At 46.3% G+C, this 27722-nt stretch overlaps 2 protein-coding genes and 3 non-coding genes across 5 annotated transcripts; all 5 read right to left on the bottom strand.

The window, feature by feature from the left end:
• Positions 1 to 332: 332 nt before the first annotated feature.
• LOC117850342 (uncharacterized) lies at positions 333 to 1481 on the bottom strand. The gene is made up of 2 exons (XM_034732171.2): positions 920 to 1481; positions 333 to 778 (listed from the first exon to the last, which is right to left on the bottom strand). The coding sequence occupies exons 1-2, from the start codon at positions 1414 to 1416 to the stop codon at positions 577 to 579; spliced, it is 699 nt and encodes a 232-aa protein (XP_034588062.1). The 5' UTR covers positions 1417 to 1481; the 3' UTR covers positions 333 to 576.
• A 9723-nt stretch (positions 1482 to 11204) lies between these two features.
• On the bottom strand, positions 11205 to 11306 carry LOC117851116 (small nucleolar RNA snR60/Z15/Z230/Z193/J17). The gene has a single exon (XR_004639478.1). It is a non-coding gene; the product is annotated as a small nucleolar RNA snR60/Z15/Z230/Z193/J17 (small nucleolar RNA).
• A 71-nt stretch (positions 11307 to 11377) lies between these two features.
• Positions 11378 to 11457, bottom strand: LOC117851081 (small nucleolar RNA U83). The gene has a single exon (XR_004639447.1). It is a non-coding gene; the product is annotated as a small nucleolar RNA U83 (small nucleolar RNA).
• A 245-nt stretch (positions 11458 to 11702) lies between these two features.
• LOC117851078 (small nucleolar RNA Z43) lies at positions 11703 to 11800 on the bottom strand. The gene has a single exon (XR_004639444.1). It is a non-coding gene; the product is annotated as a small nucleolar RNA Z43 (small nucleolar RNA).
• An 805-nt stretch (positions 11801 to 12605) lies between these two features.
• LOC117848882 (protein LIKE COV 1) lies at positions 12606 to 16223 on the bottom strand. Its single transcript, XM_034730462.2, has 7 exons — positions 15913 to 16223; positions 15172 to 15224; positions 14218 to 14327; positions 13647 to 13814; positions 13479 to 13576; positions 13088 to 13214; positions 12606 to 12958 (listed from the first exon to the last, which is right to left on the bottom strand). Exons 1-7 carry the CDS (start codon positions 16084 to 16086, stop codon positions 12861 to 12863), a joined length of 828 nt encoding a protein of 275 aa, XP_034586353.1. The 5' UTR covers positions 16087 to 16223; the 3' UTR covers positions 12606 to 12860.
• Between the last annotated feature and the right edge of the window lie 11499 nt (positions 16224 to 27722).

Genomic DNA, 27722 nt, shown 5'->3' with positions numbered 1-27722 from the left:
AGTCAAGAGCGGCCTGGACCTCATATGATTAATAAACTTGAAGATGGACTTAAATCGTTATTCTGGTTATTTCTTGTGGCCTTGGTAAGTACCAACCATAAGTGTATTCACCCTTGCTTACTACTACTCAGAAGAGGAAGGTGTGTGAAGTTATTGAAGATGATGCTAGACGTACACAACCCCCAGTCGATTGCCTGTGAAGTTTGGAGCCTTCGTTTCCAAGATTAAGTTGTATATCTTTGATAGACTCGTAAGTCTTTATTTATATTCCTTTACGTGATACTATTACTATTATTCAATGATGATGTCACTATATGTATGAAACTTGATCCTGACATACCTATATGTAGCATTTGATTTTGTTTTAAAACCGGTTGTGACGAGTACACAACACCGTACCAATATATAAGATCAACAGCAACTGTGTATTTGGGAGGTAGGACAGCCATTTTCCTTCTCTTCCCGTTCTAGACAGTGTGTTTAATTTGTACACTTTGGACAGTAATTAAATTTGCATTAGCTCACGCTGACCATGCATGCTGTGAGTGTCAGATGTATAGATCGTTACAACAGTGCTCAGATGAGCTGATTAGTGCTGCACTGGAGCTGCGAGAGGAGCTGGAGCTGCTTGAGGATGGGGCTGAGAGCTTCCATGAGCTTCTCGCACGGGTGGTTGTGCACGCCCTCGTACGTGGTCACCACGATGCCCGTGTCCTTGGCCAGCCGCTGCACCTGCTTCTTCACGTTGCACGTGTGGTGCGTGCACCGGTAGTAGCTCCTGCATGCGCATGCATTGGCAAAAAAATATTAGAAATTAAACAAACAAGTGATAAATTTGAAGTGCACATTATTAGATACGAATGCATGCATGATATATTGACTGTTACAGAAATTTAAGCATGTAGAGACGAATGGAAACCTGGGATACGCGCTGTTCTTGACGGCCTTCTGGCCGTACTTCCTCCACCGGTAGCCGTCGTCGAGGATGTCGTTCTCGCTCCGCGTCTGGAACGCGAACCGCGGCTGGCTTGCCTTCTTCCTCCCCCTCCCGCCGCCCTTCCCACCACCAGCTCTCGTTGCCTTGTCGCCATCTCCAGACGTGCTACTACTGCTACCCCCACAACCCCCAGCCACCACCACAGCGCCGCCGCCGCCGCTCTCAACCTCACCCGCGCCCGCGCCCGCCACCGCCTGCTGCGGCATCGTCGTCCCAACGTGCAACGACCCCGGCGCGCACGGGAGAAGCAGCGACGCCCAGTCCACCGCGGCCGCCGGCGGTGGGCAGCTCATCGCCCCGAGACCCGGAGCAATCGGATTGGTGCACGCCTGTTGTGGCGCGGCGGCAACCGGCGAGGCGAGGTACCCAGGCAGCTGTGGGCTCGGTTGCTGGCCGCTACCATGCAGTGGGTTTTCCATCGACTTGGTACTACGCGGCGTGTCGTGGCGCGCACAGCGCCGACGGCGAGATCACGTGATAAGGGGCGGGGCGTGGGATAGATAAATAGGTAGGGCAGCTGCGCGGTAGCTGTGACTGGCGGGTGGGGCGCCTGTGAGAGGGAGGGCGCCGGAAGGTGAGAAGCGGTGGGCAGACGTGGTGTGCGCCCGACGACGCCCGCGACGAGGTCGGGAGGAACGGGAACGGGGCGACGGACGGAGGGCCAGCGACCACAACCCAACCACTGCATGGATGCAGCTCAACGGCCCCGTCCACCCCGAATATTTTACCAATGCCGAGCTCGGTAGGCCGTGGACGCTTTGTGAAGACCTCGACTATGCATGCCACGCCTCGCGTCGCGTTCATTTCGGATGGGGGGCTTTCACACAGATTGTTTAACATAGATAATGCAGTCCCAAATCCAAGTTCTAAAAAATGATTTATAGGGGAGGCGATACTGCAGCATGTGGCACGCCCATGGAGAACCATTCGCAGGAGCGGGTGATGGCGTCACCTGCCCCTACAAATGGAGGCAATTTCCATGATCTTTCCAGGGGCGGGTGACAACATCACCCACCCCTGGAAATAGCCCCCATTTGCAGGGGCGGGTGACACAAATGGTTCTCCATGGGCAGGCCACGAGACGACCCGCCCCTAGAAATGGGCGGCAAAATAGTCAGCTGGGCTTCTTCCTCACAGTCACTGCTAGGGGGAGGTGCTGCCTGAAAATCGAAAAAAGCGAAAATGGTGGGGGAAGGTTTTCAACTTTGTTTCCTTGGAGTTGGAGCTTATAGGATTCCTTGTCTTTTTGAAGCTTATTGCATAGGTTTTAGACTCAAATGGAGTTCCATATACCTCTAGATAGATCTTGATCTCCAAGGTGTGGATTAGCCATTTGGAGCTCCATTTACCTCAAACTTTTGGATGAAGTTTGGTTATTTAGGTAGGAGAACAAAATTATCTAATCATTTGTACTTTGATATTTTAGCCTCATTCATGAATGATGAATTTCCTAGATATCCATGGAGGAGAGAGAAGAAGATTTGATTTTTTTTATATTGACCCATGCTTGATATAATTTTTATTTTTTCCAAGATTTTGTGGAACAAAATAAGTTGACATGGACGATGAATAATTGTTTTTTATTTTTTCCAATATTTTTAAATTTTTATTTGTTTATTAGGAAATACTACATGTGTGTAATTATTATATATATATGGTGGTTTTATATGGTGTAATTTTTTTTTTCTGTTCAGAGAGATGGATAGGACATGGATGTACCAAGCACGAAGAACGGATGCATATTTCTATGGAGAACTTAACAAATTCATTAATGGTTCAGAAGGCAAAGATGGTGGCTTGTCCATGCAAAACCTGCAAGAACATGAGAGTATTCGGGGAGACAATACAATAAGATCGCATCTGATGGTTCGAGGTTTCATTGAAGACTACATGATCTGGACATATCATGGTGAGAAAGCACCCCCTCAGAATCCGGTCTACGAAATCATGGAAGATGTCGAGTTTGATAGAATATTTGATGCTTACGATTGTTTTGATAGGGGAGCGGCGATGATGGTGGTGGTGGCTCCGATGGAGATGATGGTGTTGACAAGGGTGGCGATGGTGGTGGTGGTGACAATGGTGGTTATGATAGTAGTGGTGATGACGAACTTGATGACAGTGATTTCCTGAGCCAGTTGTTGCGTTACACGAAAGAAAAACTATTGGTTGGTAGTGCAAAGGCATTAGGAAACTTCGAGACGGTGAAGAAATCAGCGGAGGAGAATGTGTACGAGCGTTCAAAGGGATGTCCAAAACACTAGGTCGTGCTTCATTTCATACTTTAGTTGTTGATTCTAAAGGCTAAGCACGGCTGGTCTGACGGTAGTTTCAATGATCTGTTGTGTATCTTGGCTTGGTTGCTTCCAAAGCCAAATAAAGTGCCTGCCAAAACATATCGAGCAAAGAAGCCAGTCGGTCCATTATCGATGGGTGTGGAAAGAATTCATGCATGTCCAAACCATTATATCTTGTACCGCGGGGTTACTTTCAAAGGCTTGGACAAATGTCCTGTATGTTCCGCAAGTCAGTATAAAAACAATTCTAGTTATTGTGATGACGACAAGCAAGGTCCAATCGATGGGAATAAAAGGAAGAGGAAGGGTGCAAGGAATAGTGTTGCCACTGTTGAGCCAGAAGATACTACTTTAGGCATTTCTGAGAAGCAGAGTAGTATTCCTACCTTGGTCATGTGGTACTTCCCTGTTGCCAATCGCCTTAGGTGTTTCTTCTCAAACCCAAAGGACACTGAACTGATGCGATGGTGGGACTCAGATAAGCGCAGGAAGGGCAATGAAAAGCTTCGACATCCATCCGATGCTCGTCAGTGGAATAAGTTCGATGAGCGGTATCCACAATTTGGAAACGATCCAAGAAATGTTCGATTTGCTCTAAGTACAAATGGAATGAATCCGTTCGGTGAAAGGACCAGCACTCACAGCACATGGCCAGTGATCTTGACAATGTACAACCTGCCAACATGCTTGTGCCAAAAGAGAAAGTACCTTTCGCCATCCATTCTTATACATGGACCAAAGTATCCTGGCATCGATATAGATGTTTTTCTTGAGCCTTTGATGCAAGAAATGGAAACTTTATGGAAGAATGGTATTGACATTATTGACGGTTTTACACGGGAGGAATTTAATCTAAGAGCCATTATCTTCATCACCATTAATGATTACCAAGCGTTGTTTGTCTTGTCAGGACAGGTGAAAGGTAAGACAGGATGCACAGTGTGCTTGATGACACCGTATGGTCTTTCCTAGAAGGTCCTAGAAAGGTAATTTATCTTGGGTACAGACGCTTCTAGGTGGAAGGACACAGTGAAGAGTATCTTGGCCCCCTTAAGTGGATTTTGGTGGTTTAATGACCCAAGCTTAAGTATCTAACAAAGTTTCAAGTGCATAAGCAGGTTTAAAATGATTATTAGTCATGAAGCGCTTGTGGTGGATCCCTCAAAAGGAAATGAATAAATAAATGGCATACCTTGAAGACTAAATTTATTTTCGGTTTGAATTTGAGTATAGGAAATGCCGCACTATTAAGAGGGATGCGAAATCTCTGATCTTAACATTAAAAAAGGTGCTCAGGATGACCTAAGAAACCTATGAGAGACACCTTTACACCTGCACATTACATGAGGTTACTTACAATGGTGCTAACTTGAGAGTTCCGGAATTTTCCAAAAAATCTTCCGGAATACTCCGGAAGTTACAGAGTTTCCGGAGAAGTTCTGGAGGTCCGGATTTTTCCAGAAAGTTTTCCGGAGAAATCCGAAGGTTCCGGAAGTTTCCAGAGAACCCCAACGGCTAGTTTCGGGGTGAGGGGTATAAATACCCCCTCACCCCCTCCCACAGAAGGGCTCTTGACTTCTCACTATGCTGAACTTCAGAATAGCTTCCAACTCCCCTCTTTGCTCCCTTTTGGCATTCTTTGTGAGATTTGGTGGGGACTTAAGAAGGGATTCAAGAGAGAATAAGGGACAATGCTAGTGAGCTGAATCTCCATCTCTTGAGCACCTTTTTCTTCATCAAGCCGGTGGTTCCACGTTTGTTACTCTTGGAGCTTCAAGCTCCTAGCCAGCTAGGCGTTGCCTGTGGAGCATCCAAGGATTGTGGCTGCCCCGAGAAGTTTGTATTACCCGACGATTGAGTAAGTGACTCTAGCATGATCTTTGTGGTCGCTAGAGGGAGGAAAGTGGATTAGGAGTGAAAAGCCCACCCTTCATGGGTCCTCAACGGAGAAGTAGGCTTCAAGGTGTGAAGCTGAACTATGGGAAAGAAATCCTTGTGTCTCTTGTGCTTATTGTTCTTAAATTCGTTCATATTCAAGCAAAGAACATATTTTTAGGGTTTGAGCTCGATCTACATTTCTAGCAAATTTTCAGCTGTGCTATCTTGTGCCAAAGGCTTAGAATAACCTGGTGAATAACCTATATTCATCGATTTACTTTTCAGCAACTTTTTCTTGAGGTTGTAGTTCAAATCTTTCAATCTCCGGAAAAATTCGAAGATTTCTCCGAAAATTCCGAAAGTTTCAGAATTTTTGGAACAATCTCCGAAAATTTCCGGAAGTCACTGATAAACTTGTTTGAAGTTGTAAAAATTTTCAGGTTTAACTATTCAGTCCCCTCTAGTCGACATCCTAGATTCTTTCACACATGTATTGAAGTAAGAAATTGTATAATTTTTTTGGCGGCAAGCCCGACCTAGAATCTGCTCTAGAAAAACAAGATGGGTACTATTTTTTCAACATGGTCAGGACTATCCAAGTTCCTTATGGGAAGATGACAAAAGATGGGAAGAAGACAAAACGAGATAAGCCACCTATCGATGGCGTGCCATTCAAGAAGCTGTCGATCTTCTACAAGTACTTGTCGTATTGGCCGGACCTTGAGGTCCACCGTGCCATCGCTGGTATGCATCTCAAGAAGAATGTGTTTAGTAACATAATTGGTCTCTTCCTGGAGATATAAGCCAAGACAAAGGATACCCTGAAGTCACGACAAGACTTGGTAGCCATGAAGGTAAGACAAGACCTTCACCCTATCGATAAGGGGAATATAAAATATGAACTACCCCCGGCTAGCTACAACTTGACACTAAATGAGAAGAAGGCAGTGTGACAGTCGTTACGGGGGATTAGAGTACCAAGTCGATTCTCATTCAATATCAGGAAACTAGTGTCGATGAAACATCTCTCACTATCCGGCTACAACTGTCATGATTATCATGTGATGCTGTCGTTGTTCCCTTCAATTGCAATTAGAGTGATCAAGACTGTATATGTGAAGATAGTTATCACTCAGTTGTGTTACTTCTCTAACAAAATTTCTCAAAAGGTTATCGATGAAGATGAATTGAAACACCTCCAAGAATTTATTGGGGAGACTATGGTGCAGTTGGAGATGTGCTTCCCTCCAGGATTTTTCGATATTACGGAACATCTCATGATTCACATGGTCGATCAAATACGGGCACTGGGTCCACTTTACCTACACGAAATGTGAACGTATCAGCGTTTCATGTCAGTTCTCAACTATTACATTCTGAATCGTGCTTATCCCGAGGGATCCATGATAGAGGGATACAAAATAGAGGAAATCATCGAGTCTTTCCTAGGTTATCTAAAGGGTAAAGTACGAATTGATTTGACTGTTCCACGATTTATGTGGAAGTTGGAAGGGATTGACACAGTAGGGAGGAAAACCTTCATCGACAAGGACTTCAAAGATGTGCAACAAGCCCATTATAGCATCATGCAACACCTCACAATAATGTCATATTTAGTCTGTCAATATTTGAGTGTGATTCGTGCTTAAAGTAAGGGCCGCTCGGAAGATTGGATCATGAGGGAGAACAAGTGTCATTTGACCGCATGGTTGAAGGACCTAAATCTACTAGATAGGGAAACCATGGAAGATCAAACGATCAAAAGATTGGCAGCTGGCCCATGTAGCCAGGTCACGTCATGACAAGGTTATGATATTAATGGATATCTAGTTTATACTACTGCGAAGGACAAGAAGACTATGTCTCAGAACAGTGGTGTTCAACTTGAGGCCTTAGACGAGAGAACCAGCTAAAGTACCACATATTATGGTGTCATAAATGATATATGGGAAGTTCACTATGGTTCCAATATACAGATCCCAATCTTTCAGTGCTGTTGGGTCAAACACCCAAAAGGTATTGAAGTGGACGGCTATGGGCTCATGATTGTTGACCTCAACAATGTTGGTTACAAAGATGACCCTTTGGTACTTGCTTCACAGCTCGTACACGTTATGTATGTTGTTGATTCTACAAAAAGACAAAGCACATTGTAGTTCCTGGAAAACAAGAAATCTTAGGAGTTGATGGTGTCAAAGACGTTGAAGAATATAATCAGTATAATAAAATGAACCTCTTCACAGACCTATCATAGAAGATGATGATTTTAGAAGCAAGTATAAAGAAAGATGAAATGCCCTGGGCACGCAAGGATGAAGAATCAAGAATTGTTACCGCATAATATATAGCTAGTTTGAGTCTATTTAACTCCTGTAATATGTAGTTTGAATAAATTATCTTATGTACTTTGAATCAATTATGTCATTTAATTGAATCAATTACCTAACACTTTTGAGTTGGCATATATGTTTTTCATTTGAGAAGCACAATAACTTTTGAAGTTGAATGTATGAGTATATGTGTGAGTACAAGTGAATGTGTTTAGTGGATGTATTTTTTGAATACAAACTTTTAAAATTTATCTCGAATGAATATAAACTTTATATCAAAATTATAGAGAGCAACGAGTCATTAAACTTTGTAGTTGATAATTGTTGCATTTGAGATCATTTAATAGCTCAAAAATACATTTAAGAAGAAAAACAAAAATGGAGAAACGATTTCCAGGGGTAGATGATGCCATCACCCGCCCCTGGAAATGATTTCCACGGGCGGGTGATGGCGTCACCGGCCCTACTAATGACACCCTACATATGGTAACACCCGCGGGGAGTTAGCCAAATTTTTGAAGAAGCTCGCGAGACGTCGACATGCAGCTAAAATTTCCTCCCTTCCTCCCCCGCACCGGCGCCGCTCCCCTCCCCCGTGGGCTCCGCTGCCGCTGCACCTCCCCGCGCTGCTTCCACCGCAGAGCCGCAGCGTCGCCTTTCCCGTCGCGGCGCCTCCTCACGCTGCCTCTCCACCACGGGGCCGCGCAGCACGGGGCGCGCCTCCTCCCCTCCTCTCCACCGCCGCGGGGCCAAGCAGCCTCCTCCCCAAGCGTCGCCGCCTCCCCGTTGGGCCGCCTCCTCCTCCCCGCCGGGCCCAGGCAGCCTCCTCCCCGAGCATCGCCTCCTCCCCGCCGCCTCGCCACCGGGCCGCCGCCTCGCCACCGGGCCGCCGCCTACCTGCCGTCAGGTAATTTTTTTCCATTATTTTGTAAACCAATAATTGTAAATTTCTTCCATTATTTTGGACAATCATTGAAGTTGATTTTTGTGGAAAATCCATCTTGTCTAAATTATCATTGAAGTTGATGTTTGTGGAATAATCTATCTTAGTACAATTTTATTTGGATAGTTTTGGCTAACTATGGCAAGTGGAAGTGGTGGTGGCGGTCGTGGAGGTGGCAGGGGACAGTACATATTCGAGGACCCTTCTGCTAGTCGTCGAGTACTTCACTTCCCTAATGGCGCCATTGACTTGCCAACAGGCGATCGAAGAAGAGGACTACACATGAATAAATTCTAAATTTACTTACATACAATGTAGCTTCTCAACCCTATTAGATGGCTCAAAGATGTTGTCGAAGCTATTGGTGGTACTTCTGCTCATTTTAAAAGAGTACATATATCTTTTCAACTACCAGGAGAGGCCATCCCGATGGTTTCGATTGCCGCATGACGTCAAATAGCACTAAATAGGGTAACTTTTGAGAGGACCATCGTGGAGGCCTACCTAGAGCAGCTTAAGGATCATGGGTACTTTGTGCCAAACTTGTCATATTTTCGAATAATGCAGCTCGAGGAGGGAGAAGGCAATATGATTTTGACTACTGAGAGGCTTTGTCAGCTTAATCAACATGACATGGTATGGAAGATTCTTTTATCATTCTTAACTTTAGTTATGTTACATCTTTTAACTTTCATTATAATATTAGCTAAATGCGATTTTGGATCAAGTCTTGGATGTGTTTGATTTGACTTACATGGGTGGAAACCCGATATTCACGAGAGATTGGAAGTTCCAGACTCATCTCACTTTCTATAGGCCACATAAGTTGACGTCCCCATTGTTTGACATTTATAGTAGTGTATGTAACCGTCCATATGAAGTGAAGGAGAGTGCACTCATACGTACTATAACTTACTTTGATGAAATTCTAGGCTCGACAATTGGAGATCTTAACTATGTTCCATAGCTAAGGAAGCAAGTCGGATTAGTATGAAATATGTAACATGCATGGGTACCCCTGCCCTTTTTTTTACGGATTTGAACTTGTTCTCTATAGGACCTTTACATATTGGTGTACGAACTTGCACTATTATCAGAACTGGTTATATTATATTGTGGCATGGATATACCTCTACTCTTTTTTTATTGATGTGGGACCTAGTTATAACTTTATTGCATACACTGTGTTCTATGAGTGTTGGATTTGAATGGGTTGATTAAGAACTACATTTTAAAAATTTGGCGCAAAAATGGTACAAAGTTTTGGTGGAAACATTTTTAGAGATGGGTGATGGCTTCACCCGCCCCCGAAGATACTATTACCAGGGGGCAGGTGATGGCATCACCCACCCCTAGAAACGGAATTATAGGGGCAGAGCTTTTACCCGCTTATGCAACCAGCTGTTTGTAGCTGCGAAAACTAGGGGCGGGTGGCACACCCTTTCCTGCAAATGTCATTTCAACCAAAACTACAAATTAACCCACTCATTGTTTTTTAAGAAAGAGGTGCTGAATTTTATTAAGACTGAAATGCCGTGTTCACCAGAGATCTTACGAACAAGTCCCTGATCAAACTACATTGACAAGCACATATATAGGACTCCATTTCTTCAACTTCTAGATCAATCCCCGTAGGGTCGATTCACCGTCGAGAGAGGAGGTAAGGAGAGTGCACGCACATCGAAGGAAACCTACACCCACAATGGTTATACTACCCTCTGCAACGGATATTCACGTAGGATAGAGCCAGCACTATAGATTACCTATTTAACGGTACTACTGTAGCACAATTTTCAAAATTATTGTGGAGCCTACGTGTTTACAGTCCTGCTGTGGCCACCCCTGTTGTGGCCCGCATGCACCGGAGGCCCCGCCCCACCTGTTCCGGCGACCGCGCACTGCCTCTTCTCCGCCTGTCCTGCCTCCGCGCGCTGGTGGCCGCATCCCCAGCTCCATGCCCACATGCGCGCTAGCGGGCACGATGCGATGACCTGTGCTCACGCCACGGTTCAGATAGCCGCGTCCCCTCTCCGCCCGCGACCGCCGCGAGGCCCGGGAGCACCTCCAGCGGCGCGGCGGCCTGCGCCGACCCGGACGGCGCCGGTGACCTGAAGGAGATGGCCGCCATGGATGCCGTCGGATGGGATCGGATGCATAGCGGCTCACCCGCGGCCGTGGCCGCGCCCCTCCCGCGTGCGGCGGCGGCCTCGTCCGAGACCATGGCGACAAGATCTGCTCCCTACCTGAACTGACCGAAGCTCCAAACCAGCCGCCGCAACCTCCCCATGCCGTCTTCGCCGGCCGCGGCCGCCTACACGCGCCCCGGCCTCGTCCGAAGGCGCCTCATCTTGCCCGGCGCCGCCGGCAATGCCCTGCGCGCATAAAATGGTGCCATTCTCATTCGAGTTCCAGCTGATTCCAGAGAACCTGTTCGTTCAGAGTTTCAGACCGACGTCGCTTGCCAGCTAACAAACCTTGGAACGTCTACATTTAAGATCTGAGTGGCGTAGTCGCAGAACCATCATATATTAAACAAAGCTAAAATCACGTCGGAAATAAGGTTTAGATTGCGAAGTACTACATTGTTATGCAAGAATTGCAGAAAATGGTTAAGTCTCCATTTGAAGATACAAACATCGTCTGGAAAACGTTCATAACAATTTAAATGTCACAATATAACATCACAGTTAGCAACTAAGACAACAAAATTATTGGAATTGGAAGAACACGGGACAACAGTCAAAGAGATTGGGAATTGATAAGGTCGTCAGTTAGGAGCGAAAGACTATTTGTTCAAAGTAATCACAACCACGAGGGTTATATCATCTGAACTATGCACTGGTACTCATCACCCGACCTTACCAAAGCACCATATATCGATCTCAGAAAATACCAAAAACAAATACAAAGAACAAAAAAAATAATCCGAAGAGGCCTCAGAAGGAAGGCAGTAATGGTTTTGTAATCATCAAAATCATATAAATAGAACATCCAAATGGTTCATCCTAGGCCCCAATGGAGTCAAAATCCAAGATCCAAGTCTAGATCCAAGATAATAAAAAAATAAAGACAGAAAAAACCAAAGATACAGTTGACCTCATAGAGAAGATTAGGCTTTTCCACACAGAAAGATTCAGACATATGCTTGTCTATTTTTTTGATCTAATCATCGGCCACAAAACATAACAGATCTTATAATAGACGCGCGAAGCAACAAAATAAACACACGATGGGACTGGTGACTGTGGCTGAGGTGAGGACTCGGAATATGGGTGGTGATATATCAGGATGGTCGGCAAGGCAAACAGATGCCGGTTACGACGAACGAGACCAATAGATACGATCTTCACTGTCCTCAACCCAACAGGCAAACCAAATCACCCACCGGAGAGGGGAAAAAACCAAACGAAAAGAAAAGGGCGGATAAAACTTGAACATCCCCACAAAACCAAAAACGAAAGGGTGATCCAAAATCTGCGGATGAGCGAGCCAGCGAGGCGGCGTACGAGCGGACGATGGAATAGGGGAGAAAGCTTCCTCTGGGAGATGGCGGCGTGAGAGAAAGCGCTCTCCGGCGCGTGCTTATATAGAAGCCTCTTGGGCACTAGGGTTTTCTACAAGGCGGCGGGTCTTCTCGTTCGCGGATTCTCTGGACTAGCGAATCCCAGCCGTTCGATATAGGTCAGCGTCGATCATCGCACTCGAGTAGGCCCAACCCAACTAGTCACGCGAGAAAAAGGGTGGATCTATTTGGGCAAGGCCTAAATGTATAGGCCCATGGAGAGAAACTCAGGCCCGAAAAGTCACAACCTGGGGTATAAGCGGCCAAGCCTAAACGCAACGAGCTCACGAGTCACAACAGCCTCTCCTGCTAGTCAGAAGTCCGGAGATTTTAACGGAAGTACGAAACCGAGAGTATAAGAACCACGCTTAAAACGATGGATGCAGGATGCTGAAGGAACCGTAAGGTTGTTGCCACCTGAGGAAATCAGCCACACATACTCGAACACAGCAAAACAGAACACCGAAATTTCACCTAGAAAGTGATGGGGGACTATTGCTCGCACGATGCACAAATAAGTCAGTTTCACTTGCACAGACATAAAAAGAGAAGGATGCAACTCCACAAGTCGAGAACTCCCAATTCAACGTCGACAAAATGAAAGCAACGCAGCTCTTCAGCAGAATTAAGGACCACGGGGAGGGTAAGGATGTTACAACAGTTGGATATCACAGCTGTGATGCGTCTTTCTTGCATAGGGTGCAGTACAAACTCCAGCCAACAATCAAACCATGTGAGTCACCTACATCTACTTAATATACAGATACTTGTGCTCAGAATCTAGTTTGCTGTACTCGTATGAAAATGTTACTAGTGCCCAGGAAAAAGGGCACACAAAGAGCTCATATCAGCTTCAGCTTCTGCTTGGTCCGGTTCTGTCCCCAAGGATCACTTGCGGGTCAAGGGTTGACAGAATTTGCGGCATTGACATACCACCAGATACAACAATCTCTGCAAAAAAAATATGTGCTCTTTTCATGTGAAATGTCTTTTGGCATAAGTAACTCTCCAGTATCCACCTCCGTTTATTTAAGCAAAATATCAAATGGCAGGCACAGTCACACGGGAGAGATGAATTACCTATGCCTTCACGCACAGAAAGATTTGGCCTTATGACATCCTTTGAATTCACCATGAAGATATCACCAATATAAAGATGGTTGGTAGGGACATAGACGCAGTAAAGATCTTCTTGACCAGAATAACTCTGCGGCAACAAAGTAATGAGATTGATTTCCTAATACATCACATCAGAAAATAAAATAAGAGGGCAGCAAAAAACAGAAAGAACACGTCATCATTACAATTCTTCTTGCCCTGAAACTACAGGAACATCTGAGTTTCAACCTTGCAAGAATGTAAACTTGGCTACGAACCTACAATTACTATGTAGCAACTGTAGCATATGCATAAAAAACATAGAAATGTAAGGCAATCTCGTTTGAGAGTAATATTAAAGACTCTTGCAGACCTGGAGCGAGACTGAAGATGTAATGAAACCAAATGCATACTCTCCTACACGGGGATGCCTTATGATGACCACTTCCTTGAATGCTTGTTTGTTCTGATCTGTACAAAGCAACCAGAGTTTTTTCAGCGCTTAAGTTAATCTGATTGACCACTATGACAATAAGTTTACCTGGTGATATTGCAGCACTTATTTGCTTGGATGCATTGTAGATATGACGGACAAGAGGCATGCGCTTAATAATCCACTCGCCAAGGCTAAGGACAGATGCCCCAACCCAAGATGACATAAACACTCCAATCAAGAATATGAAAGTAACAGATGTGATGAAGCCAAGACCTGTGGAATCATCAGAATGGAAAGTGGAAAATCAGGCTGGAATGCTGGATAAGCAACAAGAATTCTTCTCATTGATGACAAGGTACCATATATAACACTAATTTTGCCTACACGGCTTGCATGCCAGGTTCCCCAGATTTCTTGAAGAACTGATAGTCTAATCACATGGCGTATTGTGAAACTTAGAACAAGACAGCACTAGAATTTTTAGGTACAATGATGAACACATCCAGATTAGTATGCCATATAAAAGAGCAATGGCTAGAACATAACATTGTAGCTGACTTAATACCAACCAAACTAAACAGAATGAAAGTGACCCTTCTGAATGAAACGAAAGCATTACATAATACCAATAGTCCAAAATCTGATATTTTAACACAAAAACAGTTAGTTCACTTACCGAATATGTTGATTCCCAGTTGAGCATAGATTGGAGAGAAGAATCCATCAACAAAATGAATGAACCACCAGGTGATGTAGAATGTAATTGCGATGGGAAAGAGAATTACACTGGAGATTCCCGGCAAATAAAATGATGACAAAAGAAAAACGTCTTAGTATATGTGGCACAATGGCAGGCATATGGAAAGACAAATTCATGTAACATCATTGCAAATTGCATAAAAATGATGTGTGTTAAGCCAAATCCATTGCCAATCAGGGTCCATGTATGTCCCAGAGTGACACTTAAGGAATCAAGAGAAAGAAACATAAGTATTATTTTGAACGGCTATACTAGAGGACGGAACATAAATGTGTGAAATTATCTTAAAACGCAATGGACTAAGAAAATTCCATGTTATTAGGATTAATGCAATCCTAGCGTTGGAAAGCTATGCCATATTTCTTTTAAAATGTAAATTCAAGTTCCCATATTTTGAATGTTGAGTTATCACAAAGGAGCTATCAGTCAAATGGCAAGATGTAAATCCTTCATGCCAAACACAAACATCCTGATTTTCTCAGGATTTCAACAAGGCAATCTTTTTTTATGAAAGAAACAAAACCCAGAATCAAAGAAAGAAACATCCTGCAGTCCGTAGTAACTGCTAATTATATGCATTGATTGGTGATATTGCATCACCTGCCTAAATGATTTCCAGCTGTGTAAAGGGTAATGGATGTTGGCCTGACATCCATATAGCATTGCAACCACAAACTTGACTTTTGAAGTGGCTGCTAAGTCATGCTACAATACATATCCACAACAACCAGGCTATACATGATAAAACAAACAAAATAATGGAAATGGAACCTAGCGTTAACTGCTACGAAGTGCACTTTTACTGTTTCATGGCTAAACACTAGACAGTAATCAAGAGGCAAGCGAAGATTAATTTTACTATAGACTTACCATCCAGTCATGAACTTCTTTGAAGCCCAACTGCGGACAACCTTATGGAATGCCTGCATTTCAGGGGAAAACAAAGGAGATGGAAAAATCAACACGAGCTGTTCTAGCTTGAACAAAGAGAGATGCCTAGTCTGGAGAACATGCTTTCTCAGTTTCTGCAAGGCGAGTATCAGCTAGGACAAGCAAGAGTAGGAACAAAAAAGCATTGCCTTAGTTTTTGTAAAGTGGGGTTATTTTTATGTCAAATTGCAACACAGCATCCTAAGGGCTCCAGCAGCTTAGGGATTTCATACAATTTCAAATCCAACAAATATGTTAAATATCATTCTGTTCAAGTGGCAATATCAAGGCATGTATCATCGCAGAAAAGCAGCTGAATCAAAAACTTCTCAGCTTTCCATTTTAAGCGGATCAAATAAGGTGCATCAAGGCCAAGAGGCCAAGCACTATCTAGTACATAAACTTTCATTCACGCAAGTTCCAAATGCGGCATTGGAGCATTTCCTAGCACATAAACTTCTACTGCTTGCTACTTGGTTCATGCAGTTAACCAGAGCCTACAAGAGGTAGCGAGGTGAAACGACGAGAACAGCACGAATCGTACACTAGACTCATCAAATTAGCCGAACAGCAGTAGAATAAAAGGGGCAAAAAAAAACTACGGAATCGAGTGGGGAAGGAGGCAGGGGAGGGGGGGGCGGGGGGGGGGGGGGGGGGGGGGGGGGGGGGGGCGCGACTGACCTCTCGTCCGGAGGAGGAGAGCGCCGCGGAGGCGGAGGAGGAGGAGGCCCTGTCGCCGTTCTCCGCCCCGTCGCCGGGTGCCGAGCCGCCGCCGGAGACCGGGATGAGGAGCTCACGGTCCCGGTCGCGGCCGCCCATCGGGTTCAGGCTCAGCGGAGACTTGTTATCGCCCATGGGGGGCTCCTTTGCCGGCTCGCCGCGGCGGCGGTCACCCTTTTCAGGCTCGGGTCGTCGCGATCGGTGCAGGGGGACGGGGGATGCCGGCTCGGCACGGCCGAGGGCGAGGGGCCAGGGAGACTTTTTCTTTTTCGTTTTTTTTTAATTTCTGGAGTTTTAGGAGAGGAGTAGCTCGTTCTGTCTCGTTGGCACCTGTCGAGTCGCTCTCGTCTCGCTCACCGCCCCCGCCGTATGGAGTGGAGACGTGGGGCCCACATGTACGTGCGAGACGAAGTGATCGTTAATGATGATCGCTTAATCAGGTGGGTGGAGTTTGATTGCTAACAAAACTGTCAGCTCCACCAAAAAAAAAGAAAAAAGAGGAGGTAGAGCCAACAGCGCGCCTCTGTAGGTGGCATCAAATTGATTTTGAATGCTGGAAAATGTGTGTACGAAAGTCTATGGTTACATCCACCTCCTTCAAGGCGGTCTTCTAATCCAACCTTGCAAAGCAGCTCGAACGAAAATACCCTCTCTTTTAAAATTCTACGAACATTATGACCTTCTGTCAGTATATATTGTTAGATATTACGTAGAATATTCCTATGAGTCAGATTACGATGGAACTTGAGTTGTATTTAACAATATAGGGTAGAGTTCGTGTCATACTTTGTATCTGGAGCCTCATCATAAATATGAGAGGGGGCTACTGTTCTAACCATGACGACATAGCGACAGGCTCGCAGGGGGTGGCGGCATAATGCCGGGATCCCGGAGCGACCGGTGTTGCAATATTGGGGAGGAGCGTCCGTAGTCACGCCCCGGGATGTATGCTTCGGCTGAACCTCGTCAACAAAGATCGTGTCTTCGTTATAGTATGTTTTTTTTGAAACGAACCAGGCAGGAGAGTTGCCGATCATATGATCGTATGTGATCGTGCAAGCTCGTCTGGGTAGATCCAATTGACGCTTCCGCTGGTAGAGATTAGCGAGCAGGTCCTCACCGTGAGGGCTAATTTTCTAACAATTGGTATTAAGGCTAATCCCAGTGGGAGTTTCATAGAGGTTTCATGCACATTAAATACGGTGACACATCAGCATATGTGATGACATGGCATGGTAGTTATGAAGTGAGAGAGGGAAGGAGTTTCATCAGGATGAAACTGTGTATACACTGTTTCCAAGACTATGAAACCTATTGAAACTTGCATTGGGGGCTATAGAGTTTTATTTCATCTAACTATATCCAATCACATGCCTCACAATTAAATGTCATGGGCATCCTATGAAATCGTGAAATGAAACTGTGCACTGGGACTTCCTGTTTCATTCATGAAAATACACCTCATAGGATGATGTGGCATCCTTGGAAAGTGCAATGAAATCTTGCATAGGACTAGCCTAAGAGCTAGAGTTAGATTGGATCTAGAGGCTATACGGAAAGATCACGTGGAAGCTCGAGTGTTATACATGTACAAAGCGTCGTGCAACGTGCGGTCGGTGCGGTGCGGATACGGTGCAATGTGGAGGATGGTTGTGGTCAGGACGTACGGTTACGGCAGGTCGATGGAGCGTCATCGACAGCTAGGGTTCCAGCTGTATGGCATTATCGGGATCGTGGAAAAGAAGTCCTAGGTCTACCTCTAGGAGTGCTCGTGATTCGACAGAGGGTACCGAGTGTCGTGTGCCGTGCGGGAGACGTGCACTGGATGGTACAAGGCGCTGGCGTACGTGGTGTGTTGCTATATATGGCCCATAGAACACAATTGCCTGCCTGGCTGCATGGTACACAGGAGTCCGAGATAGAGGCGTGGCGGGAGTCCAGGCGCCTGTTTGGACGGCTCCGCTAAAAAAACTGCTCCATCCTACTAACTTCATCTTTTTTAATTCCACTTCATCAAAGTTGGCTACCGGATGCAAATCTAGCTTCAGGAATTGTAGAAACTAGTGGGAATAATCACTCTTGCCCTTGTATGGTTTTTTTCCTGCAAACTACAGTACCGCGTGGTGATACAGTACCCACACTGCTACAGTACCTGAGGCGTTACTGTACACATTTCTACTATGCTTCATCTTATTTTTACCCATGGAAAATTTTCATATTGGAGAATATAGATAGCATTGTTCCAATAAAAAATTAATATATAGGTGGCACCAAATAATATTACAAAATCAACCACACCAACATTAACTAGTTCCAAGCAAGAGAAAGGACAGTGACCAACTCATCACAAAATACATCCATAGTTGGAGTGTTGGCATTGGAAATAGACCTGTTGGACGCCAAGGGAGAAACTACATATTTGTTATACCTTTCTGGGTAGGAATGTGATTAGAATCACGATCAAATCGATCAAAGTCAAAGTCTTCACCTCCATGTTTACAGATAATTGTGAAGGATCATAGTAGCCACAACAATCATCTTTTGCTTGTACATAGGGTACGGTGGCATCTTGTAGAGAATTTGCCACTTCATTTTTAATAGTCCAAATGAACGCTCAATAACATTGCGAATAGATGAGTGAACACGATTGAACCTTTCCGCGGGAGTATTTGGTTCCATACCCCTATGTCATTCAGGTAAATGATACCTTTCACCCTTGTAAGGAGCTAGATACCCAAGGCAATTAGGATAACCCGCATCAACGACATAGTATTTGCTTGCAAAATGAGAAGATAATGCAAGTTATTATTTGTTTAACATTGGGACAAGTAAAACATAAATCATATAAAGGCGATGTTACCTTGTGGATGATGTGGGAAGAATTCTTCATCCACTCTAATTGCATTGTACAGCACACTTGTGCCATGCATAGCTTCAGGCTGACCCGTGGATACATAAGTGAAACGTATGTCGAAATCACAAATAGGTAGAACATTTTAGGTTGCCATTCCAGTTTTCCCAATATATCTTACCATGTCATCGGGTGTCAGAGTTACACGGATATGAGTACCATCAAGAGCACCTATGCAATCTTTGAAGTATGGATATGCACGTCTATCATCTCTTATCCTTTTATGGACAGTAGGGAAGTTTGGATTTTTTATCTAATGAAATCTTTTGCCATAGCCATCAAACATAATAAGACCTCATCAAATTTCCTACTTATAGTTTCACCGGAGTGGTTGAATCTATTTTGAGCTCTCCTATTAGACTCATTTCCACCCAAAGTGTATAATAAAATCGCCAACATCTCATATGTATTCATATGCATGGAAGGTTGAAGCCCATACCTTCCCACCAATAAATCATGAAGGTCCACATTCATACGAAGTTGTCTATGGCATTCACCCGCATTCCTTATTATCTCCATCAACCATCCCATGCCACTAAGGTTTGATATCCTTGGTGGGTTTTTATCTAGATAAAAATCAACGTAAATTTGAGCTACTTGAGCACCATTAAGAACTAAACTCCAAAACTGCTCACTACTATCACTCTCTCTCAGACACCTGCAATTTAACATGAAACAAAATGACATGAATATATTTTGACTCCCAAACTGACAGGACATAGATATCACATTAAAAAATGAGAGGAGAATATATCAATCATGAAGTACACCATGGTTGACATTAATACAAAAGGTTCAATGATGATAAAGTTCAAATGACATTAATAAGATAACATGAAAATGGCATCCAAATAATCAAATAGTGATAAAGTTCAAATGACATAAAAAACAAGACATGAAAAGGACGTTCGACAACACAAATGATGGTCTTGAATTCCCGTATTTGGCGTTGAACTTCCTCGTAAGCCAACCAAACCTAATGTCCTTAGTTGGAAGGGTCATAAACATATCCCTTTGATCTCAATGAAATGCTCATCGGTACCGTACCCCACTTCACGGTCCAAAACAAGGTCCATTACTTGTTCAACAGTAACTTCACCAAGCTTCCTTGATGTGAAAGCCTTGGCTTGTTCAGCTATCTCACTCACTTTTTCCTGAATCACAAGTGTTGTTCCTGTTTTTGCTATCTTTCCTTTGTCTATGACAACCCTCAATCTTCTTTTTCCATTACCAATGGATGGGGACACCTCCTCAATATCATTCCCAGCAGCACCTCCATTGTCTTCTTCTATTGGGGACACATGAATATTATCCCCACCACCATCAAGGTTCTCACCATCATCATTGTCTACATCAATAGGAGTATCATGATTTTGGGGTATGATAGGGTTGGAACTCATAGGGTTCCAATGATTTGTTTCATCATTAATGATATCACCAAACATAACTGTCAAATCATCCACATTTTGCAGAGGTTTTCTCCTAAGCCACCGCATCTTGGGATATCATGTAGTAAAAAAAAAGTTAGTAATGAGTACCGCGCCCGCTCGCGCCTTGGCGTTTAGCGCTTGGCTCGGTGCGTCGCGTCGTGTCGCCGGTCACCGGTCGCCGCCCCTGTGGCCTCGTCGACCACGCCGCCACGCCATCCACGAGCTCCACCACTCCGGCACGCCACCGGTCAAAAGTCCGGCCGCCATCATTACCTCGGCCCTCGCCCGCCTGCGCGCCGCCTATAAAAGGAGGGAGCCGAGCCTTCACCTCCACACCCTCACCACGAGCACCTTGCCTTCCTCCACTCCCACCACCAGAACGCCGACGACCATCTTCCTCTCAAGCTCCTGATTGTCTCCAGGAAGAAGAAGGGGTAAATCCCTCTCCTCGCGACCCAACCCACAAATTTCCCTGGTTCGCGAACCAGTCCTTCCACCATTCCAAAAATAATTACAGATAGGCCCCTACTCTCGCGGTTCAGTCCTAAACCCCGTTCTAAAGCCCCTAATACTCCTTTAACCCGTCATTTCATGCGCCAAACCTCCTCCGATTAATCCCAAACTCGACCACGGCCTCCTCTTATATATTTCCGCCGAGGCATATCGAAATCCCACGAAAATACCCTTCCTACCTATTTTCCGTTCATGTTTCCTGTTCGGAGCTCATCGGGTAAAACCCTTTTTCCTTTTTATTTATTGTGTGCTCGTTTGTGTGTGCCGTAGATCGCGGAGTACCCGAGGAGGAGCGTGAGGAGGAGTTCGACCGCGAGCCCGAGCCCGAGGACCAGTACCGCGAGCAGGAGCTCCCGGAAGGTTTTGAGAACGGCAAGTCCAATCTCACCCTTTGATGCATATTTAATACCCAGTTTTTTTAGACACAACCTATTGGCCTGTTTTATAACATGCATATTGTTTTATCGCAAGACATGGTTGGATAGCCACCCCTTGATTGTTATGACTATTCCTTGATTGTCCCATATTTATCTCTAAATATGAGTTGCTCTGTTTAGATGATAAATACTGCTAGAACGCTTAGGAACTCATTATCCAAACTCAACTTGACTACACTTGATTACTCGAAAATTAATGTGTGAGTATGTTTAATTGAGGAGTTGGGTTTTCGGGTGTTAAGAGAGGTGGCGGATGAGATGGATGGGTGTTTCTTGTGTGGAACGCCGGGTTGATAGGCTCGTACCTCAGTGGTTGAGCAGTGTGGGAGATATCCATCTTGTCATGACTAAGGACCGAGTTGATGTGTCATCCTGCCTAATTCCATCATCGTACAACCACTCGACCGTTGTATGGGCAACGGCTTAGCATAAACCCCACTAGCTAAACTGCTAGGCTTCAGGTGTGCTGGTGAGCAACGGGAGGCCTTGGAAAAGGACTAAGCTCTTGGTGACTTAGGTCCCGGTTACGGCCTCGTGGATGGGTTGTTAACCCCTTGAGCGCTCTTGCGTTGACTAGTCAGTGTTGGCTAAGGTGGGTAATGGCTTTGTTAGGATCCGTACCGACACTAAGGTGATCGCGATACGGTACCCTACTTGTGGGAAAAGTGTACAACCTCTGCAGAGTTAAAACCTATCCGGGTAGCCGGGTCCACGGCATTGGACGAGTTACGGCTCGGTCACACAACTAGCTTTTGAGGATGTCTGGTTTTGTACTGCGTGTGTGGGTGCGTGGAATTTTGGAAGTGTCCGGCAGATGTGCCGTGCGCTACGGCGGACGGGGAGTCCGGTAGCGATAAAACTTGGATCCTTTGTGTAGGATCAACCCCACTTGATTTATTGTTTATTAAAATGTTTTCATGAAACTTCTTTGAAATGGAACCCTGCATGTGTCTAAAATTTAGCTTTACTGCAAATAAACCATAGCCTATTCCTTGTGTATTCTTGTGCATACTCTGTTGTATCCCCCTCCGTGGATGGGGTTGGACTTGCTGAGTACTTTTGTACTCACCCTTGTGTTGTTACTTTAGAGGAGGATCCGGACTTCGTCGCCGAGGGCTTCGAGTAGGAGGTTGCGTCTGCACCCAACGCTGCCTGTGGTGTTGGCCCCTTTGCAGGATGCTTCCGCTGACGCTTAGCTCCGATTGCAGCCCGGAGTCCGACTGGACTGCAACTTGGATTTGTGTTGTTATCGCTTTAGTCTTGCTTTGGGTGTGGCTTGCCCGCCCGCTCCTTCGGGAGTTGTACGGTTTCTGAACTATCTGTTGAATAAATGTGTTATCAGCCTCCTGGGACTGATAATTTGGATCACATTTAGTCTCTACTTATGTGGGGACGCTTCAGGTGGTATCAGAGCTGTCGTTGGCCGTAGGACGTAACCATTAGGACCGGAAAAGCCTTTTTGACCAAATTAAATGATTTGCAAAATTTCTTGCTACCCCTACTCAATTGCAAAACTGATTTACACCCCGATTCTTTCCAGATGGCCGAAGAAGGTTGGACCAACAGCCATTGCCTGGAGGAGCCCGGTTTTCCCAGGTTGCTGTTCGCCTGCATGGACCGCCTCGGGATTTACGAGCGCCCGGAGTACTCCAGCAGGGAGTATGAGGACCGTGGGACTCTCCGGTGCGAGATGACCATCTTTGTGGGCAGGAGCAGCCGCTTCCCCGACATTCAGCCTTGGAATGTGTCTGCCACTGGTTTCCGGCGGAAAGACACTTACCAGGCGGCAGCTCGGAAAGCCCTGCGCTACCTGTGCCAGATCTATGAGCGGCACATCGGACGCACACCGATGAGATTCTACCTGCCTGTCAAGAAGAACCGCCCGGTTTGGCTGGCCCGGGTGAGGACTTTGGAAGGACGTGGACAGCGCGAGGATGACCCCACCGTGCTCCATATGGCTGCCTACCTCCTCACTTTGGATGAGCTCTGCGATGAGCAGGCTGCTCATTTGAAGCAGCAGATCCGCAGAGCCGAGGACGCCGAGATTATGGTGAGGAGGCTCCAGGTGAGGTTGGCAGCAGCTGAGGCCCGAGCCGCGGCCGCCCAAAGCAATGAGGCCCTCGCCATCGAGGCCCTCAAAGAGGCCGAGGACCGGCATGCGCAGGCCCTGAAGGAAGCCCACCGCTCAGACCGCACACGGAGGAAGATGCGGATCGTGGAGGACGACGAGGCCCCAGTTTTGGATGGAGTCCCTGTTGCCCAGGGGTCCGGGAAGCGGAAGAGCCCCGATGCCACACCAGTACCACCGCCTTCGGAAAGGGACTCTGAGGTGGCCAACGAGCTCCCTCCCGCAGGTGGGACCTTGAGAGATGAGGTGCTGGCCCTCCTGATTCCGCCAGAAGATCACTCCGCGCAGTGTGCAGATTCGTCCCACGAGTAGAGTGCCCGGCCCAGAGTTGCCCAAGGGAGTGGAGTCGTCATGGTCCGTAGTCCAGAGTTGTACTCCAGAAGCCGTCCCGAGTCTAGATTTGTACCCCCCCAGCTGTGTTGTTGTACCGGTCGTGTAGCACGTGTTTTGGCCCTACCCCAAGTGTTGTAACCGCCCCGGCAAAATAATAAAATCATTTGTGCTTGTTGTTTGTTAGTCTGTGTGCTTGTCGACAGGAGGTGGATTCTGTCTCTTCGAAAATTCGAAATAATTAATTAAACACCACCTTAATATCCAAATCCAAGTCTCATGAAAGTTCGCTCAATCTGCAGATGCCTCCCAAGCGTGCCACCAGGACCTCCCCGAGTCAAGCACGTGCCACTCCTAGTGCAGAAAGGCAGCAGGAAAGGCAGGGACCCCCACCAATAGTGCACCATGAGGAGCAGGAGGTGAATCAACCCGAAGGCAGGGGGGAGAGTCAAGTGGGAGCACAGGAGCCACCGCCCCCACCGGTCATTGATCTGGTACAAGTCATGAACAACCAGACCCTTCTGCTGGAAGCCTTGGCCAATGCCATCACTCGCCAGAGGCCCCGCGGACAGGGTATGAATGAGAAGCTGACAGACTTCCTCCGCACCAAGCCGCCCACTTTTGGCGGGTCCATCAACCCCCTGGACGCAGATGACTGGCTGCGGGTCATTAAGAGGAAGCTAGAGCCATTCGGCTGTGAGAGCAGGGACAAAGTTCTCCTGGCTGCATACCAGCTCACTGGGACTGCTTTAGCTTGGTGGGAGAACTACTGCACGGCCGCCCAGGATGCCTCCACTATCACCTGGGATGAGTTTGTGACAGAATTCCGCCGCTATCACATTCCCGCGGCTACCATGAAGCGCAAGGCGGATGAATTCCGTGAACTGCGCCAGGGCAACAAGTCAGTGGAAGAGTACACCTATCAGTTCATGGAGTTGGCCCGCTATGCTCCAGAGGAAGTAGACAAGGATGAGAAGAAGCAAGACATGTTCAAGAAGGGCTTGAACGCAGAACTAAGGACCCTGCTCACCCCTCAGATTTACCCTGACTTCAACACCCTGATGAACATGGCCATTCTGACTGAGAGAGCCAAGGCAGATGAAAGGAGGGACAACAAGCGCCGGTTCCTGGACAGCAAGACCCACCAGCAGGACAGGTTCCAGAAACCAAGAAGCTTTGGTTACCCCATGCCTAGGTCCCAAGCTCCCATGCAGTACCGGACCCAGTCTCAAGCCTCCGGTTCCCATCAGACCAATGCCCCATTCAGAAGCCAGAACCCTGTCAAGGCCCCACAGAACAGCGCCAGTCAGGTCACCAACAACGGCAGGGCATGCTTCAACTGTCGTGAGCCAGGGCACTTCATTGCCAACTGCCCCTACGCCAACAAGCCAGCCGCATCAGCCTTCTCCAACGCAGTGACTGGGCCAAGGGCAGCAGTGTCAGGAGCCAATCGTGTTCCCGTCCGCAGCAACAACCCTGGCAACAACAACAACAACAACAACAGCCAGCAGATGAGGCAGCCCCAGCAGTCGTTTGGACGCGCCCGCGTCAACCACATCAGCGCGCAAGAGGCTCAGGAAGCTCAGGGCGTTGTACTCGGTGAGTTTCTAGTCAGCTCAGTATTGGCAACAGTACTCTTCGATTCTGGAGCATCACATTCATTTATATCATCAAGCTTTGTGGATAAGTACCACATACCTACAGTACTACTAAAGGTACCCCTAATAACCCGGACGCCTGGAGCCGACATCCAGTGTCGACTAGGTTGTTCCCGGGTAAGGATCAATTTAAGTGGGGTAGAGTTCCTAGCAGATCTAGTAGTACTTAAGTCTAAAGGAATAGATGTGATCCTTGGAATGGATTGGTTAAGCCTACATGATGGACACATAGGATGTGCTGATAAGGTAGTGCGCCTAATTAATCAGGAAGGCGTACAAGTAACCTGCCACACCCGGGGAAGTGGGCCTGACCCAATGGTTTTTAACATGGAAGCCAAAGCCATAGAAGGAGTTCCGGTAGTGAGCGAATACCCGGATGTTTTTCCTGAGGAACTGCCTGGAATGCCCCCGGATAGGGATATAGAGTTTGTGATCGACCTTATCCCTGGAACCTCCCCTATAGCCAAGAGACCCTATAGAATGGCAGCATCTGAGTTAGCAGAGCTGAAGAAACAGTTAGGTGAACTACAGCAGAGTGGCTTTATCAGACCTAGCTCATCCCCGTGGGGAGCCCCAGTGCTATTTGTCAAGAAGAAAGATGGAAGCATGAGGATGTGCGTGGATTATCGCGCACTAAATGAGGTCACCATCAAGAATAAGTACCCCCTTCCCAGAATAGATGACCTATTTGACCAGTTGAAAGGAGCCAAGTACTTCTCCAAAATAGATTTGAGATCAGGGTACCACCAGCTCAAGATTAAGGAAAGTGATATCCCGAAGACAGCTTTTGTTACCCGGTATGGCCAGTTTGAATTCACAGTGATGTCCTTTGGACTGACCAATGCCCCTGCTTATTTCATGAATCTCATAAACAAGGTGTTTATGGAGGAGTTAGACAAGTTTGTCGTGGTCTTCATCGACGACATACTTATTTACTCCAAGAGTGTCCAAGAACATGAGCAGCATCTGCGAGTGGTACTGGAGAAATTGAGAACCCACCGACTTTATGCTAAATTCAGTAAATGTGAATTTTGGCTAGAGAAGGTGGCATTTCTTGGTCACATCTTGACTGCAGAAGGAGTAGCAGTCGACCCCGAGAAGGTGGAAGCCGTCTCCAACTGGCAGCAACCCACCAATGTTAGTGAAATCAGGAGTTTTCTTGGTTTAGCTGGGTACTATCGGAGGTTCATTGAAGGATTTTTCAAGATAGCCCGACCTATGACAGAGCTACTCAGAAAGGACAAGAAATTCAATTGGACCGAGGCATGTGAGAGGAGTTTTCAGGAACTAAAGAGAAAATTAACAACCGCCCCAGTGTTAACCCTACCGGATATCCAGCGGGACTTCGTCATTTATTGTGACGCTTCTCGCCAAGGGTTAGGGTGTGTCCTGATGCAGGATGGAAAGGTAGTGGCTTACGCCTCCCGTCAACTTAAGCCCCATGAACAAAATTACCCCACCCATGACTAGGAATTTGCAGCCGTAGTGCATGCCCTCAAGATCTGGAGACATTACTTGATCGAGAATAAGTGTGAGATTTACACTGACCACAAGAGCCTAAAATACATCTTCACCCAACCAGATCTGAATCTAAGGCAAAGAAGATGGTTAGAATTGGTCAAGGACTATAATCTGGAAATTCACTACCACCCCGGTAAGGCCAATGTGGTAGCGGATGCATTAAGCAGGAAACCCCATGGGCAGATCAGACCTAAGGACCCCCACTTACAAGAGGAAATGGCCCGATTAAATGTACATATCATCCCTCAGAGTACCAGCCGCAAGCTAAGTGTTCAGCCCACCCTAGAAGAAAGAATCCGAGAGGCCCAAGGCTCAGACCCGGACCTGGTGAGGATTCGCAGGCAAACCGGGGACAACAAAGCCCCAGATTTCAGAGTGGATGAAAAGGGAACCTTGTTTTACAAGGATAGGATTTGTGTACCCAAGGTAGGTGAATTCCGGCAAACCATCATGGATGAGGCCCATAACTCAGCATATTCCATCCACCCGGGATCCACCAAGATGTACATGGACTTAAAACAAAAGTACTGGTGGAACGGGATGAAAGCGGACATAGCCCAGTTCGTCGCTCACTGCGATATTTGCCAAAGAGTTAAGGCTGAACATCAGAAGCCAGCTGGGTTACTGCAACCACTACCCATTCCAGTTTGGAAATGGGACGAGGTTGGCATGGATTTTGTAGTAGGATTGCCCAGGACTCAGAAAGGGAATGACTCCATTTGGGTGATAGTGGACCGACTCACTAAGGTTGCCCACTACTTGCCCGTACGGACCACATATGGGGGAGAGAAACTAGCTCGGCTCTATGTGGACAACATAGTGAAGTTGCATGGTGTACCTAGC

Source organism: Setaria viridis, chromosome 3 (genome assembly GCF_005286985.2).
Source record: "Setaria viridis chromosome 3, Setaria_viridis_v4.0, whole genome shotgun sequence".
NCBI lineage: Eukaryota > Viridiplantae > Streptophyta > Magnoliopsida > Poales > Poaceae > Setaria > Setaria viridis.
The sequence above is the reverse complement of the archived record's forward strand: the minus strand, read 5'-3'. Positions and strand labels throughout refer to the sequence as shown.

Coding starts and splice junctions, on each gene's coding strand:
- LOC117848882 (XM_034730462.2), bottom strand. CDS start 16,086: ATGGGCGATAACAAGTCTCCGCTGAGCCTGAACCCGATGGGCGGCCGC. Junction 13,577..13,646: donor AAGTGCTGCAATATCACCAG/GTAAACTTATTG, acceptor TGCTTTGTACAG/ATCAGAACAAACAAGCATTC. Junction 12,959..13,087: donor TTCTGTGCGTGAAGGCATAG/GTAATTCATCTC, acceptor TTTTTTTTGCAG/AGATTGTTGTATCTGGTGGT.
- LOC117850342 (XM_034732171.2), bottom strand. CDS start 1,416: ATGGAAAACCCACTGCATGGTAGCGGCCAGCAACCGAGCCCACAGCTG. Junction 779..919: donor AAGAACAGCGCGTATCCCAG/GTTTCCATTCGT, acceptor ATGCGCATGCAG/GAGCTACTACCGGTGCACGC.